Here is a 13856-nt window from a genome sequence, read left to right on the forward strand (position 1 = left end):
ATCTAGTTATTTTATTCAATAGTTGGAGTTAGGTTTAAGAGAGACCTTGGTGAGAAGGAAAGGCGGAATTTAGTAGAAGATTTATTAATCAACATATAGACTTCCATGTCTGCCATAAAATCAACTAGATGTAAGAACCAATTTGACTTAACTGTAATAAGATAACAAGATATAGAAGTAAAAATCATGACTCCTACCCCCCTAAACATTATACCCTCTCTCTCTCATATATATTTGAACATCTTCTTTGAGTTGTATCATAATTAATTATCTTTATCTCAACCAAGCTAATTATTTTCTATTCAAAATCAATACTAAATTTCTCTTTTTCTCTCTCCCTTCTCTTCTCTCACACATCTTGATTTTCTCTCTCTAAACCCTCTCTCTCTCATATATATTTGAAAATCTTCTTTGAGTTGTATCATAATCAATTATCTTTGTCTCAACCCAAACCAATTATTTCCTATTCGAAATACTAAATTTAAGCAACTAAAAATTTCTAAATATCGAAATTGATATTCTTACCAAAATCTTAAATGGGTTCTCTCATTGCAGTAACAAATTGTTTATTAATACATTCATCCCATCATAATGATAACCCACCCAACCACACGCAAAATTCTCTCACTAAACTCTTGTTTTTACAGATTAATAATGGTGAAGATGAACAAAGAAAGGAAACAAGTATGGGCGAAAAAAAGTCCCAACACAAAAAATTGAAATCAAAGCAAACAGACAAGTTTCTTTCTCAAAGTTTCTGGTGGTTTTAATGGATATTTTGGGGGTATTTATGGTGAGTAGTTGAAGGTGGTATTCGATCAGGATTATATTTTGGGTATCAAATTTTAAAGTAAACTTGATTTGAATTGATGGGACAACCTATGACCATAAATATTCTCGTCATCCAAAATTTGGGGTAGATACGGGCAGGGGCATTACTGGCAAAAAATTGTCAATTCACTAACGTCTAACAGAGAAAAAGACGGAAAAATGAAAAAGGGGGCCATATTGGAAGCTGGTCATCTTTAGGGTGCCATTTTGGTCAGTTGGTCATCTTTAGGGGGCCAAAATGGAATATAAAGTGTTTGCCCCCGGCACAACATTCTTATTTCCCCAAATTGAGCGGCCTAAAAGATCACGTTACCATTAAAACTTCTCTTTCATTTGTTCTTCTCCTCTCTCTCTCTCTCTCTTGAAGGGGTTCATTTTTCTCCGTCAGTTCGACTCTCGGAAGAAGATTTTTTTTACAGGTATTTGGTTAACGTTTGGTACAATTCCTTCTAAAATTCAAATTTGATCGAAAAATTCATACTTTCTCTCTCTACTTTTCCTTTCAATACATTATTGGGTCATTTGTTGTCAATGGACATAATTCAAATGAATTCCTTTTTATGTTTAGTCTCATTAGGAAATCTCTAATTGAATTAGGGTTTTATCTTTTGTATAGTTTGTATTATGAAATACTAATTTTTTTATTTCTAGCTTGAGGTTTGAGAATTTTAATTGTGAACTTTTTAGGGTTTGATCCAATACATTCTATAAGGTTTCCTGGTTTTGATTTGTAGTTGGCTTTGGAGATAATTTCATTGGTCTGCTGGTAATATCTTTGAAAATTGATAGTAATGGTAAATGTTCTATATAATCCATCGATTAAATGTTTACTAATGATATTTTGTTTGAAGGAATATCTCAGCGCAATGGGTTTGGGTTTGGGTTTGGGTTTGGGGCGACTCGAATTATACTTTTAGTGAAGCTATTGTACTAGGAAGGTAAAAGATATCCAATTTTGAGATGATACTTGAAATGGATAATGTCCTTATATTTCATAAAAATTAGGAACTAATCTCTCTTTTGATATACAAATAGACATATTAAATCATGTTTGAGAATCTTGAATGCTTTTGAATGTTCTTTCCTTCCAATTTCAGTAGTTAAAATATGATCGTAATTTTATGCCGATGCTGTAGAAATTGTAGCTCATCGAGCCTAGGCGGTATTAAAGCTTTGTGCCATTAGAGTAATTCGAGTTCTTGGAAATGAGTTACACAAGCGACTTTCGAGCACCACCTTTGTGGATGTTTGACAAAGCATGAAACTACGTCGCGACTTTTTATTTCATTTTTTCTCAAGATTTCTACATATATATTGGCAAGTTGTGCATTTTTTTCTCAAGATTAGGCATTTGAAATTTATATTGGCAAGTTATGCATTTTTCATTTTCTCCACGCAAAAGAACCTCATGAAGAAATGCATTCGTTTTCCTTAACAAAATGAGAAGATATGTGGTTAGAAAAACGAAAAATAGTTGGTGAGAGTGAGATCAAACACGTAGGAGTAATAATATTTTTTTACATCGGTCTTCTTGCTCTTAGTTCATATAAATCTATTATACATGCAATCCTCAGATCCTTTGACCTTTTCTGCTATGAGCTTGATGTCATGTTGTTTTCTAGACTTACTCCACAGTGGTGGGTCTCTCTATATTGAGCATAGCTTTCTCTCTATATTTCTCAACTAACTTCTTGACTAGTTTATTATGTGCAGGTCGGGTATTTTGGACACCTCACTCTAGACCATCTGTGTAGTAAAATTCTTAATGGAATCCGATACTTCTCACAGGAGCAAGTTCGAGACCAACTCCTCCAAGATTGAAGTTTTTCATTTACTACCCAGTTTGGAATATATAACTTGCCCCATATGTTTGGAATACCCTCACAATGGAGTCCTCCTCCTGTGCACATCTTACGAGAAAGGTTGTCGGCCGTTCATGTGTGACACTGACCACACACAATCAAACTGTCTCGATCGCTTTAAAAATGCATTCGGTGCTTTAGAAACTGGTAATGATCCTTCAATGTCAGATGCAACATCAGGGGAAATAATTGATCCCATTGAATCAGAAGAAAAGCAGCATCTCGTTTGTCCGTTATGTAGAGGGAAAGTTACTGAGTGGGTAGTTGTTGACAACGTCCGTGTATATCTGAACGAAAAATCACGATTCTGCGAACAAGAAAAATGTACATTTGAGGGAAACTACTCTGAACTCCAGGACCACTCCAAGCTTGAACACTCTCATGTTCAACAATCTAAGATAGACCCCTGTAGACAACTTGATTGGGATAACTTCCAAGAGTCCTCTGAGATTGTTGACGTTTTGAGTTCGATCAATTCAGAGGTTCCCCATGGGGTATTGGTGGGGGACTATGTTCTTGAGTATGGAGAAGAAAGTGTGAGGGACTATGTTCTTGAGTATGGAGAAGAAGATGTGGGGGACTATGTTATTGAGTATGGAGAAGAAGATGAAACACAAGATGAAAACCAGAACTTCTGTGCCAATGATGCTAACTGGTGGACCTCGTTTATCTTGTCTCAGGTATTTGATATATTTAAGGCATTGAGAAAGCGAAGAAGGTCAAGCATCAGTGAGACAAGGAATCGTTTTAGCTATGATGGTTCGAGTTCTGATGAGGGTTCTTCTCTAACGTCCGTTGAAATTGTGGAATATCAAGTCGATGAGACTGCCTATGAGTTCATGAGTGTAACTGATCCCTCTAGGTATAGTTCCAATTACAGCAAGTTAGTGAAGAATGTTGCTTGGATGCTTCCTCATGTTCTAGTTGTTTTCATTCTAAGCTTATCTTTTTCCTCTCAGTTGGCATTTGACATAATATTTGTGTGTTTCTTTTTGCTATTCATTAAAGTAAATCAATTGTGTTGCCCTTAGAATTTAAGAAAACATGGATGTATTTTGTTGTTGTACCCTTGGATTATATTACTGTGTCTTCCCTTTCCTTCCTATTCACAATAGCTGTTTTTTTTCATGGTAACAGTGGGATTTGGTAGTATGCTATTATACCATCTCTACATCATTACATAAAATATGAAATAATAACCTAGGGTTTAGAAAATAATGAAAGGACTACGAAGAATAAAACATCTCATAATCGACTCCTTCCGTACTATATTAATTTGATGGAGAAACAAGGGGAAGAGGGAGAAAGATTACCAAATAATCGAGCAATTATGGTAAGTATTAAGTTTGTGGTCATCTAGCTCAAAACCAATTGCTAATTGGGTAGAGAAGACTTTGACATTATATTTGCGGTTACCAGATCACACTTCTCCTATGTGGAACTACTTTTCACGTCCTTTCTCGTGTGGCGTTCTTTGAGGCTAATACGTGTTTCTTTTCGGATGATGTATAATACATGCGACTTTTAAATCTATCATGTTTGGGTCTAGCTTTCGACCTTTCGTAACATGTTAAGTTTTGAGGTCATCCAACTCAAAACCAATTAGCAGATTAGCGGATAAGACGTATAATCTTGGTTACTAAATTACCCTTATTCCATGTGAGGCTATTTTCACAATAAGGTGGCTCGAAGTATGGCCAAAATTCGAAGCGAATTTGGACCATTGTCTTTGTCTCCTGATTGGTTGGCGAAATCTGATCGTGCATCTCTGATTTTGGAGAGATTTCAGTCCAACTTTTCATGCATGCTATCACTTTTCGTTATAGAGATGGAGAAAATAGACTACATAAACATATTGGAAACAGAATCTTAAGAAGACATATCGTACAGTTTATCACTTTTCGTTATAGAGTTAGAGAAAATAGACTACATAAACATATTGGAAATAGAATCTTAAGAAGACATATCGTACAGTTTCTCTTGTGTTTGAAGGAAAACTCATAAAATTTTGGTCAATTACAAAGAAGAAAACATTGTACAGTTTCTTTTGTGTTTGAAGAAAAACTCATAAAATTTGGTCAATTGCAGAGAAGATAGTTGTATACTACTTTTAGTTGTAGTGACACTACTCTGTAACTCAGAAGTTTGATGTGTGATTCTCATTAGATGTGTAGTTATAGACGTTGCAGTAAATTTAATAGGGACTCCCCCCACCGGGAGCGTAACCTTCCATAAAACATAAGAAAAAAGATCCTCCCACAGCCAAACACGAAATATACCAAACTTCTTGAAGAAAATTTGACATTCATACAAAGCCAATCTAACACTTTAAAATTGACAACAACTGATAAATGCATCTAGTTCGCAATGCGGAGGTCCCAAGTTCGATTTCATGGAAGTGCAACTCTAGAAATATCGAATTTGGGTATAAATAAAATAGTTCATGTGGGCTTTAGGCCATTTAACTCGTCGGGCTTTCGGCCATTTAGTTTCGCCCTAGGCCTAGGCAGTAGTAATCTCGAATCCGGTTCCAGAGAATTATTGGGCCAGCTCTTGCACAGTGACTATTCCAGAGAGTTATTGACCAAAGACCCGGTGCAATCTCGAATCCGGTTCTCAAACTTCTCACTCCCCTGGTTACTTGCTTTCCAATCCACCAAGCAAACAACTTCCTGGTTCCTCTTCACTTTTGATTTTAGAGAGAGAGAGAGAGAGAGAAAGAGAGGAGTGAGAAGATGGATCCCAAACTTACAGAGGTATCTCAGCTATTTGAACGTTTCAAGGCTGCTTATATCAGGAATGATCTTGATACTTGCACTAGTTTTCTCTCGCAACTCAAGGTATACTCCCCTTCTTCAAAAGCCCTAATTCTCTGATTAGTTTCTTTAGTGTCAATGATAATTCTGGAATCTGGGGTCACTTGTATGTCACTATGAATCTGGTTGTTTTTTACTTAGAATTTTGTTGAGGGTACTATTCAAATTCAAAAAGGATATCTTTAGTTTTGAAAAGGTTAATTCGTGGGTGTAGAATAAGTTTTTGTTGGAAATTTGAGTTATTGATATTCTTATGATGTACCCAAACTAAGGTTTTATGATGTTTTTGATTTTCTTTTTAGGTAATGTTGACAGGATTTAAAAGTCTTCCACCATTGTTGGAAGGATCACCTAATGCTGTCCATGAATTGACAATAGCAAGTATGTTCTTATTTAGTTAATTCTATTCATTTAAATTTTAGCTCTTGATTATCCCCATCTTCTATTATATGGAGGGGTTAGTTGATTAAAATATCGATGTTATTGAAACCATCTTCTATTATAGAAGTATAGATCGTCATGAATTAGAATTCCTGCATTTTTATTTTGATTGCTTCTTAGGACTTAGTAGGTCGAGGGAGATGGGATATTTACTAGAGAAATGATCGAACTTGGATTATTGGATCTAAATATTGTTCTGTTTATTATTAACAACTAACCCTTTTGACACAAAAAAGTTTTCTAGTTGTTTCTCCTCTCTCCCTGGATTTGTTTCCAACCACAATGTTGAATGTTGATGAGGCACACATCTGACGGATTCGGCTAGTGAGGTTGGGGGTTCGTCTTATACCTTTGCTAGAAAGTAGTTAGTTGATTAGATGTTGTGTCAATCAGAGCGTAGATGGTTGACTTTTGACGGGTTTCCATATGGTATTATTCCTCTAATTCTTTCTTTTGGAATCTATGTAGTTTATATCACAATATATATAGCCGATATATCTCCAAGATATTGTTAAATTGTATTGCCCCCACCAGATATGCAAATGAATTCAATATTGACTACTTAGATCTGGATTTCATTTTGTGTTGCAGCCAGAAACCAAACACTATGGTCTTATAAATAGTTATAGGCAATTGAAAACTGAAAACTGAAAAATGCAATCCAGTTTCTGCTGGTTAGGTATCGGAGTAGGATGCCTGAAAGCAATTCCAAGCTCTTGCATATTGGAGTAGCCATATTCAATGTTTTGCAGCAGTATGCATATCCATGGTCGTGCATGTCCTATGTTATCTTTGTACTATGTTATGTACTTATGTCCTATTAGGCAGCTAATTTTTTTTCCTTCGACTGTTTACGTCCGGTCTCGGACCATTCTATGTTTAATTCTTATGAGCTATCCATAACTATCATAAGAGTATTTTCCTCTGATAAGGTTTATAAAGCACTACAGTAATTTTTGCTAATCAGAACCATTTCAAACTGTTTTAAATATATATTCAGGGGATATTTATGAGCATGCAGTCGTTCTTAGTGTGAAGGCAGAAGATCAAGATGCATTTGAGAGGGATTTCTTTCAGTTGAAACCTTATTATACAGATATAGGGTAAGTACGTCTTAACGCCGATGGCATATATATATGCTAAGCTCACCATATCTGAAACATCATACGTATGTCAGGGTAGGATGCTTGTTATGTAGGTCAAATTACATCTCATATTAGTAAATGTGGCTATTTGATATAAGATTGTACATGATACTTAGTCATTTAAACCAAAATATATGTTAGTACATTCTATTCTATAGTTACGTGAACAGCCAAACACCAAAAGTGATTTTTGTCAATGAACTATGGTGCTACCTCAGAAAAGAATGATGCCTAAGTATTAGAAATCTATGGCGGCCTTTGACAACATAGACCAAGCAAGGTGTTTCTCTACCAATCATCCTCCAAGAGATTATATTGGAGTTACCTATTCAATGGTTTGAAGATGTTAATGATGGTTGATTTGAAACACGGATAACAACAGTTAATGAGTATCAGAGCTTTAAATTTGAAAACGTAGGTGAAAATGATGAACAAGGAAAAAAAATCAAAGCTGAGATAACGGAGCAAACCGGCTTCTGCTGTTCCCAACTAAAGCACTTTCTGACATTCAATAGCAGGACCTCTTTTTTACCAAATGCACTTATAAGCAACTAAAGCTAAGTCAAATAGTGGCTTTTAGGTTCTTTTAAGCTAAAACAAATTTGTTACTGCTATAATTATAGGAACTCTCTTTAATATTTTTATTCTAGTGTTAAATTGTTTAATCTTCTCACTACTATCATTTTTGTATTGCTGGAACAGTAGCCGTCTCCCACCATCCCCTCAGGAGTATCCAATCTTAGGTCTTAACCTTCTAAGGCTTCTGGTGCAAAATAGGATTGCAGAATTCCACACTGAACTAGAGTTGCTCTCTCCAAGCGCTATGGAGAATCTTTGCATCAAGCATGCCGTTGAGTTGGAGCAGTCTTTCATGGAAGGGGCTTACAATCGTGTGTTGAGTGCCAGACAAACCGTGCCACATGAGACTTATGTTTACTTCATGGATCTTCTGGCAAAAACAGTTAGGTAATATGGTTGAACTTCATTATTCAGAATTGACCTTCACGCAACTACATTAATTGTTAGGTGAAAAACATAACCATAATTTGCTACTAACATCAGCACTCGTGTAACTTAAAATAAGTTTTAGGTAAAACATAACCATGATTTATGGACCTATGGTTAAAAAATGGTTTCACTTTTTTCTCTTTCAAAAGTTAACAATGACTGGTAGAAGACACGAGATAGTCTATTACTTTATGGTTGTTATATAGAGTTTTGTAGATCTTATTGCCATAGGTGAGACAAATCAGATGCCGGGTCCTGTTTGGCCCTGAATTTGCTTGCTTGTGTATCGAAAGACAGAGTGAAGACTGTCTCAGCAGTCTACTAGCAGCTACGTTGGCCATTCTAAATGTATTTTCAAATAACTAAAATCCTTATAAACTATGAGTTTGATGTTCTTAAAATGCTTCTGCACCTTGTAGAGACGAAATCGCCAGTTGCAGTGAGAAGGCATATGACTCTCTTTCTCTTAAAGATGCCAAAGAAATATTGATGTTCTCCTCTGACAAAGAGCTATCTGAATATGTGACAGAGGTAATTTAGTGTTTTAACTCATGATTTGGTGCTCCTAATTTCCATTTTTCGTTCCGCTTCTGTAATTTATTACGTGATCAGCGAAGTTTCAACTGATAAAAGACGGCGATTAACTTTAGAACAACTTCTAAGTAACGTCCTCTGAGTTCTTGAAGTAACTGTTATTCCATCTCTAATCGGAATACAACACTTGCCCTTGAGTAGGAACCTGCTTGTAACAAATATTCATTTGGATGGGCAAAATATAAAGTATTTAATAGTAATTGTTATTTCGCAGGAGAGATCCGACTGGGAGATAAAGAACGGAGTCGTAGTTTTTCAGAAAGCAAAAGAGTCAGCGCCGTGCAAGGAAATACCTTCACTACAACTCATCAATCAAACTCTCAGTTACGCAAGAGAGTTGGAGCGTATTGTGTAAAATCAATGTGCTCATTCCGTACCTAAGTATGCGTCTTCTGACCTACTTGAGAGGCTTCATACCAAAACCCACGACACTTTACCTCTGAGTCTACTGAATTCTTAAGAAAAGGGAATTTCCATTATGGTAATTGGTGATCAAGTTTGATTCATGTTCACTTGTGTTTTAGTTTGCTTCTTTGGTACTTCAACTAAGACACACTGATATATGTCACTCTTCTTGGATAATATGAACCATTTAAAAATATAATTGGAACTCATATGGTCACAGGATCTATTGTTCATTATCATGTTTTTCTTTTCCATATTTTGAATGGACTTGGTTAATGTCTGATCTTAAAACAAGTCTTCTGATAAACAGGAGAGAGAACAAGAGAGTCTTTCTATTGCATTATAGTCAAATTATATTAAAGATATACAAGGATGAAGGTTGACCAAAAGCATAGAGAACATAAGGAGGGAACAAAGAAGAAGCCAGTCTATCAAAATGACATTTTTGACTCCACATACAACAAACATCCATGATGATCAACATGAGTTTGAAGTGAGAAGCCAAATCTTGTTTTTACTCTTCCAGCCTCTTTCCAGGAACCAATTAGGGCTCAATCATCCTTATACATCCAGCCCCACATGTATCATCAACATAGAAGGAATTGAGTTTGCTGTCATGAACATCCTTGACCTCCATATTTGGTTCCCTTCCTACATCATGAACAGAATTCAAAATCCAATAACCCCCAAAAGAAAAAACAAAACCCACCAACTCAACAAGGAGAGAGACTAGACTCAGAATAAATGGCAACTTTTAAAAAACGTGATTACATTCATTGGCAATTGATATGTGAAAAGATGAAAATATGCTCATAACTGAAATCAACCATCTTAACGATACCCTCTAAAGGACAGACAAACTACCCTATACACCGTTGTTTTTATACCCTTAATAAACCTAATAGATCATGGATTCCACTTCCGCTGCGAATAGAACCTCGGACCTTTTGGAGTAGATGAACTACCAAATGAGCTAGCAGTCGTTGACAAGGTTCTAATCAATTTGCTAGGGAAGCACCCTGAGTATGGTTCTGCACGTAAAGGCTTCGCTACCGTCAAATCTCCAATCATTCATAGGGACGAGAAACCATAACACATAAATGGTGATGGTCATCCCTTTACGTGCGTGAGAAGGTTTAAACTAGCATTCCTATTTAACTAGGAACAAATTCATCATACATATTACTAAAAGAAAAGAGGGAAGAAGGCAGACTTCTCCCATTATGCCTACACTTAATAAATTGGGGCATACCTTGTTCTCTTTATCAGACATCCTTAAGCTGAATAAAATACAAAAGGCACTGCACACAAAAAGCAGGGAAGAACTTTAGCATGGGTTCTCCTAATCATAACATCTAAAATTAGCTAATTTTCTATTCAAGATCCTCTTGTCTAGTTCCTTTTTCCTTTCTAAATGCTTTTCATTTTCATTTCTCGCCAGTTAAATCATACTTTGAAGTGGCATAGTTAAAATTATAGGTCTGTGTGCTCTTGTTAGTATTTGGGTGTACATAAAAGTAGCCAAGACCTAAGAATAGAAGCAAGATCTCTGATGCCCACTTTTATAAGCTGAAACAGGCGAAGAATAACCTAGTTGACCGTGAGTGTTTCAATAGGATAAAAAAGCCAACCCGATAAAAAGAACTTGAAGGTGGAGTCCTAGTTTTAGAGATTCAACAAACTTTGAAGATAAAACGAGTTGTGCATAATTCTTCCTAATAATTTTGACTTGAATGTACTAATCTTTACCCACAAATAAACAAAATTAGTAACAAAGTAAGAAGAAAGACAGACAAAAAGAGAGGAAAAACTCACCAATTAAGAAAATAGTTAAAAGGATCAATAGTGTAGCTCGTACAGGAGATTTTAACTTCATCCGCCGTGGGCTAAGTGACTGTCGCTGGGAGCCACCAAACCATCCAAAGACCTACAAAATGAAGATGCGTTAGAATCTGCCTTGCTTGTATCTGGACATTTAAGGTTTGTCAGACACTCACATTAAACACAAATTTCCAGAGAGCGGAATAAATCTAAAAACTATTTTGTTCTCGTTATTCTTAATTTGTACAAAAAAAAAAAGAAGTGTTTACCCTTGAATTTGGGAACCATTGAATAACTGAAGTAACTTCGCATAAAAGCAATTCACTGAAGACAACAAAAGTGACATCTTTCCTTTTTCAAAAAAAAAATTCTGTTTTCATGATTGTATAAAAGAATTCGTTTTCAAAAGCCAAATAAAATGTGATTTCTGATCCTCAGTTTTGAAAACAACGACAAAAAGCCACCTTAATCACCTATTGATCGCAATTAACCCTCAAGACAAGAGAAATTCAGCAGAAACAAAACGGTTTTGGTTCCTCTAGTGTCGAGAGAAAAAGGAATAACCTATAACGGTCATTCTTGGAATCATGTTCCAGTATAACTCGAAAAAAAGGAATAAATTCTGACCTGAGAAAGCCTACTGATTCCTCTAGTGTCGAGAGAACTCGATAACCCTCCTAGGGTTTGAAGATATTCCCCACCCCTTTGCCTCCAAAAACCACTTTTGGATCCTTTTCCTTTTGATGTTGATTCATCTGTAGTGTCTATTGTTTTCTTTCTATCATCCTCATCAGCAATTACAATCTTCCAAGCACCAAAATTTGGTGAACCCCAACGACTTTGACCAGCTAGTCTCTCTGCTTGACAAATTGTGTCCTCCATGGTTTCAGGCATTTCTTTTGCTTCTACTTCTACGACATATTTAGAATCGTTAGTAATTGTTAATACCTCTTTGAACCCATTTCTCCTAAAGTCGGTTATCTCTTTTTCATGGGCAGCATCACTATAAAAGCAACCATCTTCTTCTGATCTCCCTTTAATCAATTCATCATTTCCACTTCGAGAGGTTCCTAGAGAAGTTCCGGAGAGAAAAGCAGCAAGATCATCTCGTTCTTCTTCGTTTAAATTTACCCATCGAAGAGGTTGGTTCCTTTCTTCAGTAAGATAATCCTTCAATGCCGATTCAACTCGGGAGATTTGGTCTTCTATGACACTAATAAACTGTTTATGTCTGGTCTTTTTGTTGTCCTCTGAACAACATCCATCACTTAATCGAACTGCTCTCTCGAATTCATCCAACTGTTTCATCGAAATCGTAAAATTAGAACTACCCATACAACTATTATGAACAGACTAACAATATGAGGTAACAAACTAACAATACAACTATTATGAACAGAAAAGTAGTAAAAGAGGAGAACGACCAAAGCCTTAGCAGTTAACGATCTGTCCCCACTTTAGACACCAAACCCCAAGCCCATCCGCGTGAGGTTTTGCTCTTGGTAAAGGCTTCACGAGGCCACCCAAAAGGCACACTTACTAAGCTTGAGCTCACACCGGTAGGCCAGGCTTCGGCCGCTGACCCAAGTGAGGTGGGACTATTAGAGAGAGGGAGAGAGACTAAATTAGAAACTTACCTGCCATTTAGCAGTTCCAAGAGCAGTTTGAAGTTCTCTACGCAATTCATCAGAGTCTTCTAGTTCTAGCCCTTTTCTCTCTCTTACCCATGTTCTGTAAATTGATTCCATTCTGTACAACCCAATTGAAAGTTTAGCAACTATACAATTCAATTTTAAAGAGAAACCTAATCATTTAATCAACTGGATATACCCATAATTTATCAAGCAAATTTATATAACTATAAGCAGAAACATCAAAAAAAGTAAATTTTCCAATAGAGAAACCTAAATTACCTATACCCAGAAAAACCCTAGCTGAAACAACCATTCAATTAAAATTAGAACCTTTACTAATAACAAACAAACCCCTAAAACGAGATTGACAATCAGAGAAACTAAAAGAATCATCAAAATAAATTGTTATGAAAAAATGAAAAAAAAACAAGGGAATAGCGACGATTTAACCCTAAATTGTCACAACCCAGATCACCAAATCTAGAGAGAGAGAGAGAGAAATACATACATGTCGGCAGAGCTCTGGACTTCTTCAGCAGCAGAGAAGAAGACATCTTTTTGCCAGAGATCAAAACTGTTAGCGACAGCCATCATTTCTTTACAAGGCAACAAAAATTGAAGAAAAAAATGAATAAAATAAAACCCACCCTTTTGTTAGTAAGAGAATTAGGTTTTTGAGTAAAGAGAATGAAGTTGAAGAGAAGCCAAAGAAAAAGAGAAGAAGAGACGTTTAAGTAATCCAAACCCTCTTCTTCTTTCTTCTTGTTCTGAACTTCTGTTTCTCTCTCTCTCTCTCTCTATATTCTTTGCTGTTGTAGCTGCCATTGTTTTTTATTATTACTTGGGGCTGTCAACAACCTTTTCTTTGGGTCCCTCTTCCAACTCGATATTTATCAATTTAATATTTCCAAAATTTTATTATTATTATGGCTCGTTTTATTAGCCTATTTTATTAGGTTCTCGGCGGACTCTTCATCAACAAAAAAAAAAGGTTTTCTGCGGACCGACTAAATTTATAAACAAATATTTTCCAAAGAAATTTTGGTTTGATCATCTGGTTTATGATAGATCAAAAAAAAATCTGGTTTATCATCAATTTTTCGTTTAATTTATACGGTTTTTGTGGTTGTGAATTTGGCCCTTTTTAGTGGCCTCTCCACCCAAAGTCTTTTGTCTTTCTTGTTCTCCACCTTTTTCCATTCTGGAGTATTATTTGTTTACTTCTTTTGAGAGTTCCACTACAATTATAGGTTACTAGGGTATATCCCGTGCCCTAGGGCACGGACACTTGTATGAATC

The 13856-nt window shown here is 35.9% G+C and overlaps 3 protein-coding genes across 7 annotated transcripts; 2 read left to right on the forward strand and 1 right to left on the reverse strand.

Annotated features, from left to right (window-relative positions):
* The first annotated feature begins 1133 nt into the window (after window positions 1–1133).
* LOC147550421 (uncharacterized) lies at window positions 1134–3802 on the forward strand. Of its 3 annotated transcripts, none has more exons than XM_086671871.1 (2): window positions 1134–1250; window positions 2545–3802. In XM_086671871.1, exon 2 carries the CDS (start codon window positions 2597–2599, stop codon window positions 3722–3724), a length of 1128 nt encoding a protein of 375 aa, XP_086527997.1. In that variant the 5' UTR covers window positions 1134–1250; window positions 2545–2596; the 3' UTR covers window positions 3725–3802. The 3 variants fall into 3 exon arrangements, with proteins under 3 accessions (XP_086527997.1, XP_086527998.1, XP_086527999.1); XM_086671872.1 differs by having other exon boundaries at window positions 1163–1250; window positions 2531–3802; XM_086671873.1 differs by having other exon boundaries at window positions 1223–2026; window positions 2373–3802.
* A 1392-nt stretch (window positions 3803–5194) lies between these two features.
* Window positions 5195–9335, forward strand: LOC147550422 (26S proteasome non-ATPase regulatory subunit 8 homolog A-like). Of its 2 annotated transcripts, none has more exons than XM_086665516.1 (6): window positions 5195–5533; window positions 5812–5890; window positions 6951–7053; window positions 7798–8061; window positions 8523–8634; window positions 8912–9335. In XM_086665516.1, the coding sequence occupies exons 1-6, from the start codon at window positions 5429–5431 to the stop codon at window positions 9050–9052; spliced, it is 804 nt and encodes a 267-aa protein (XP_086521642.1). In that variant the 5' UTR covers window positions 5195–5428; the 3' UTR covers window positions 9053–9335. The 2 variants fall into 2 exon arrangements, with proteins under 2 accessions (XP_086521642.1, XP_086521641.1); XM_086665515.1 differs by having other exon boundaries at window positions 6951–7052; window positions 7791–8061.
* A 102-nt stretch (window positions 9336–9437) lies between these two features.
* LOC147550423 (uncharacterized) lies at window positions 9438–13639 on the reverse strand. 2 transcript variants are annotated; one of them, XM_086665514.1, is made up of 7 exons: window positions 13205–13639; window positions 13066–13111; window positions 12561–12672; window positions 11551–12222; window positions 10918–11029; window positions 10355–10403; window positions 9438–9753 (listed from the first exon to the last, which is right to left on the reverse strand). In XM_086665514.1, the coding sequence occupies exons 3-6, from the start codon at window positions 12669–12671 to the stop codon at window positions 10378–10380; spliced, it is 921 nt and encodes a 306-aa protein (XP_086521640.1). In that variant the 5' UTR covers window position 12672; window positions 13066–13111; window positions 13205–13639; the 3' UTR covers window positions 9438–9753; window positions 10355–10377. The 2 variants fall into 2 exon arrangements, with proteins under 2 accessions (XP_086521640.1, XP_086521639.1); XM_086665513.1 differs by having other exon boundaries at window positions 13066–13537.
* Window positions 13640–13856: the final 217 nt, after the last annotated feature.

This window comes from Eschscholzia californica, unplaced genomic scaffold (assembly GCF_041429995.1).
Source record: "Eschscholzia californica isolate CP2 unplaced genomic scaffold, dmEscCali1.0.p SCAF_3, whole genome shotgun sequence".
Classification (NCBI taxonomy): Eukaryota; Viridiplantae; Streptophyta; class Magnoliopsida; order Ranunculales; family Papaveraceae; genus Eschscholzia; species Eschscholzia californica.

Excerpts from the sequence above, each read along its gene's own strand:
- LOC147550421 (XM_086671871.1), top strand. The coding sequence starts at position 2,597 with ATGGAATCCGATACTTCTCACAGGAGCAAGTTCGAGACCAACTCCTCC.
- LOC147550422 (XM_086665515.1), top strand. The coding sequence starts at position 5,429 with ATGGATCCCAAACTTACAGAGGTATCTCAGCTATTTGAACGTTTCAAG. Across the intron at positions 5,534-5,811 it reads GTTTTCTCTCGCAACTCAAG|GTAATGTTGACAGGATTTAA; the intron begins GTATACTCCCCT and ends TTTTCTTTTTAG. Across the intron at positions 5,891-6,950 it reads CCATGAATTGACAATAGCAA|GGGATATTTATGAGCATGCA; the intron begins GTATGTTCTTAT and ends ATATATATTCAG.
- LOC147550423 (XM_086665513.1), bottom strand. The coding sequence starts at position 13,151 with ATGATGGCTGTCGCTAACAGTTTTGATCTCTGGCAAAAAGATGTCTTC. Across the intron at positions 12,673-13,065 it reads GTCCAGAGCTCTGCCGACAT|AATGGAATCAATTTACAGAA; the intron begins GTATGTATTTCT and ends TGGGTTGTACAG. Across the intron at positions 12,223-12,560 it reads TTGGAACTGCTAAATGGCAG|TTGGATGAATTCGAGAGAGC; the intron begins GTAAGTTTCTAA and ends TCGATGAAACAG.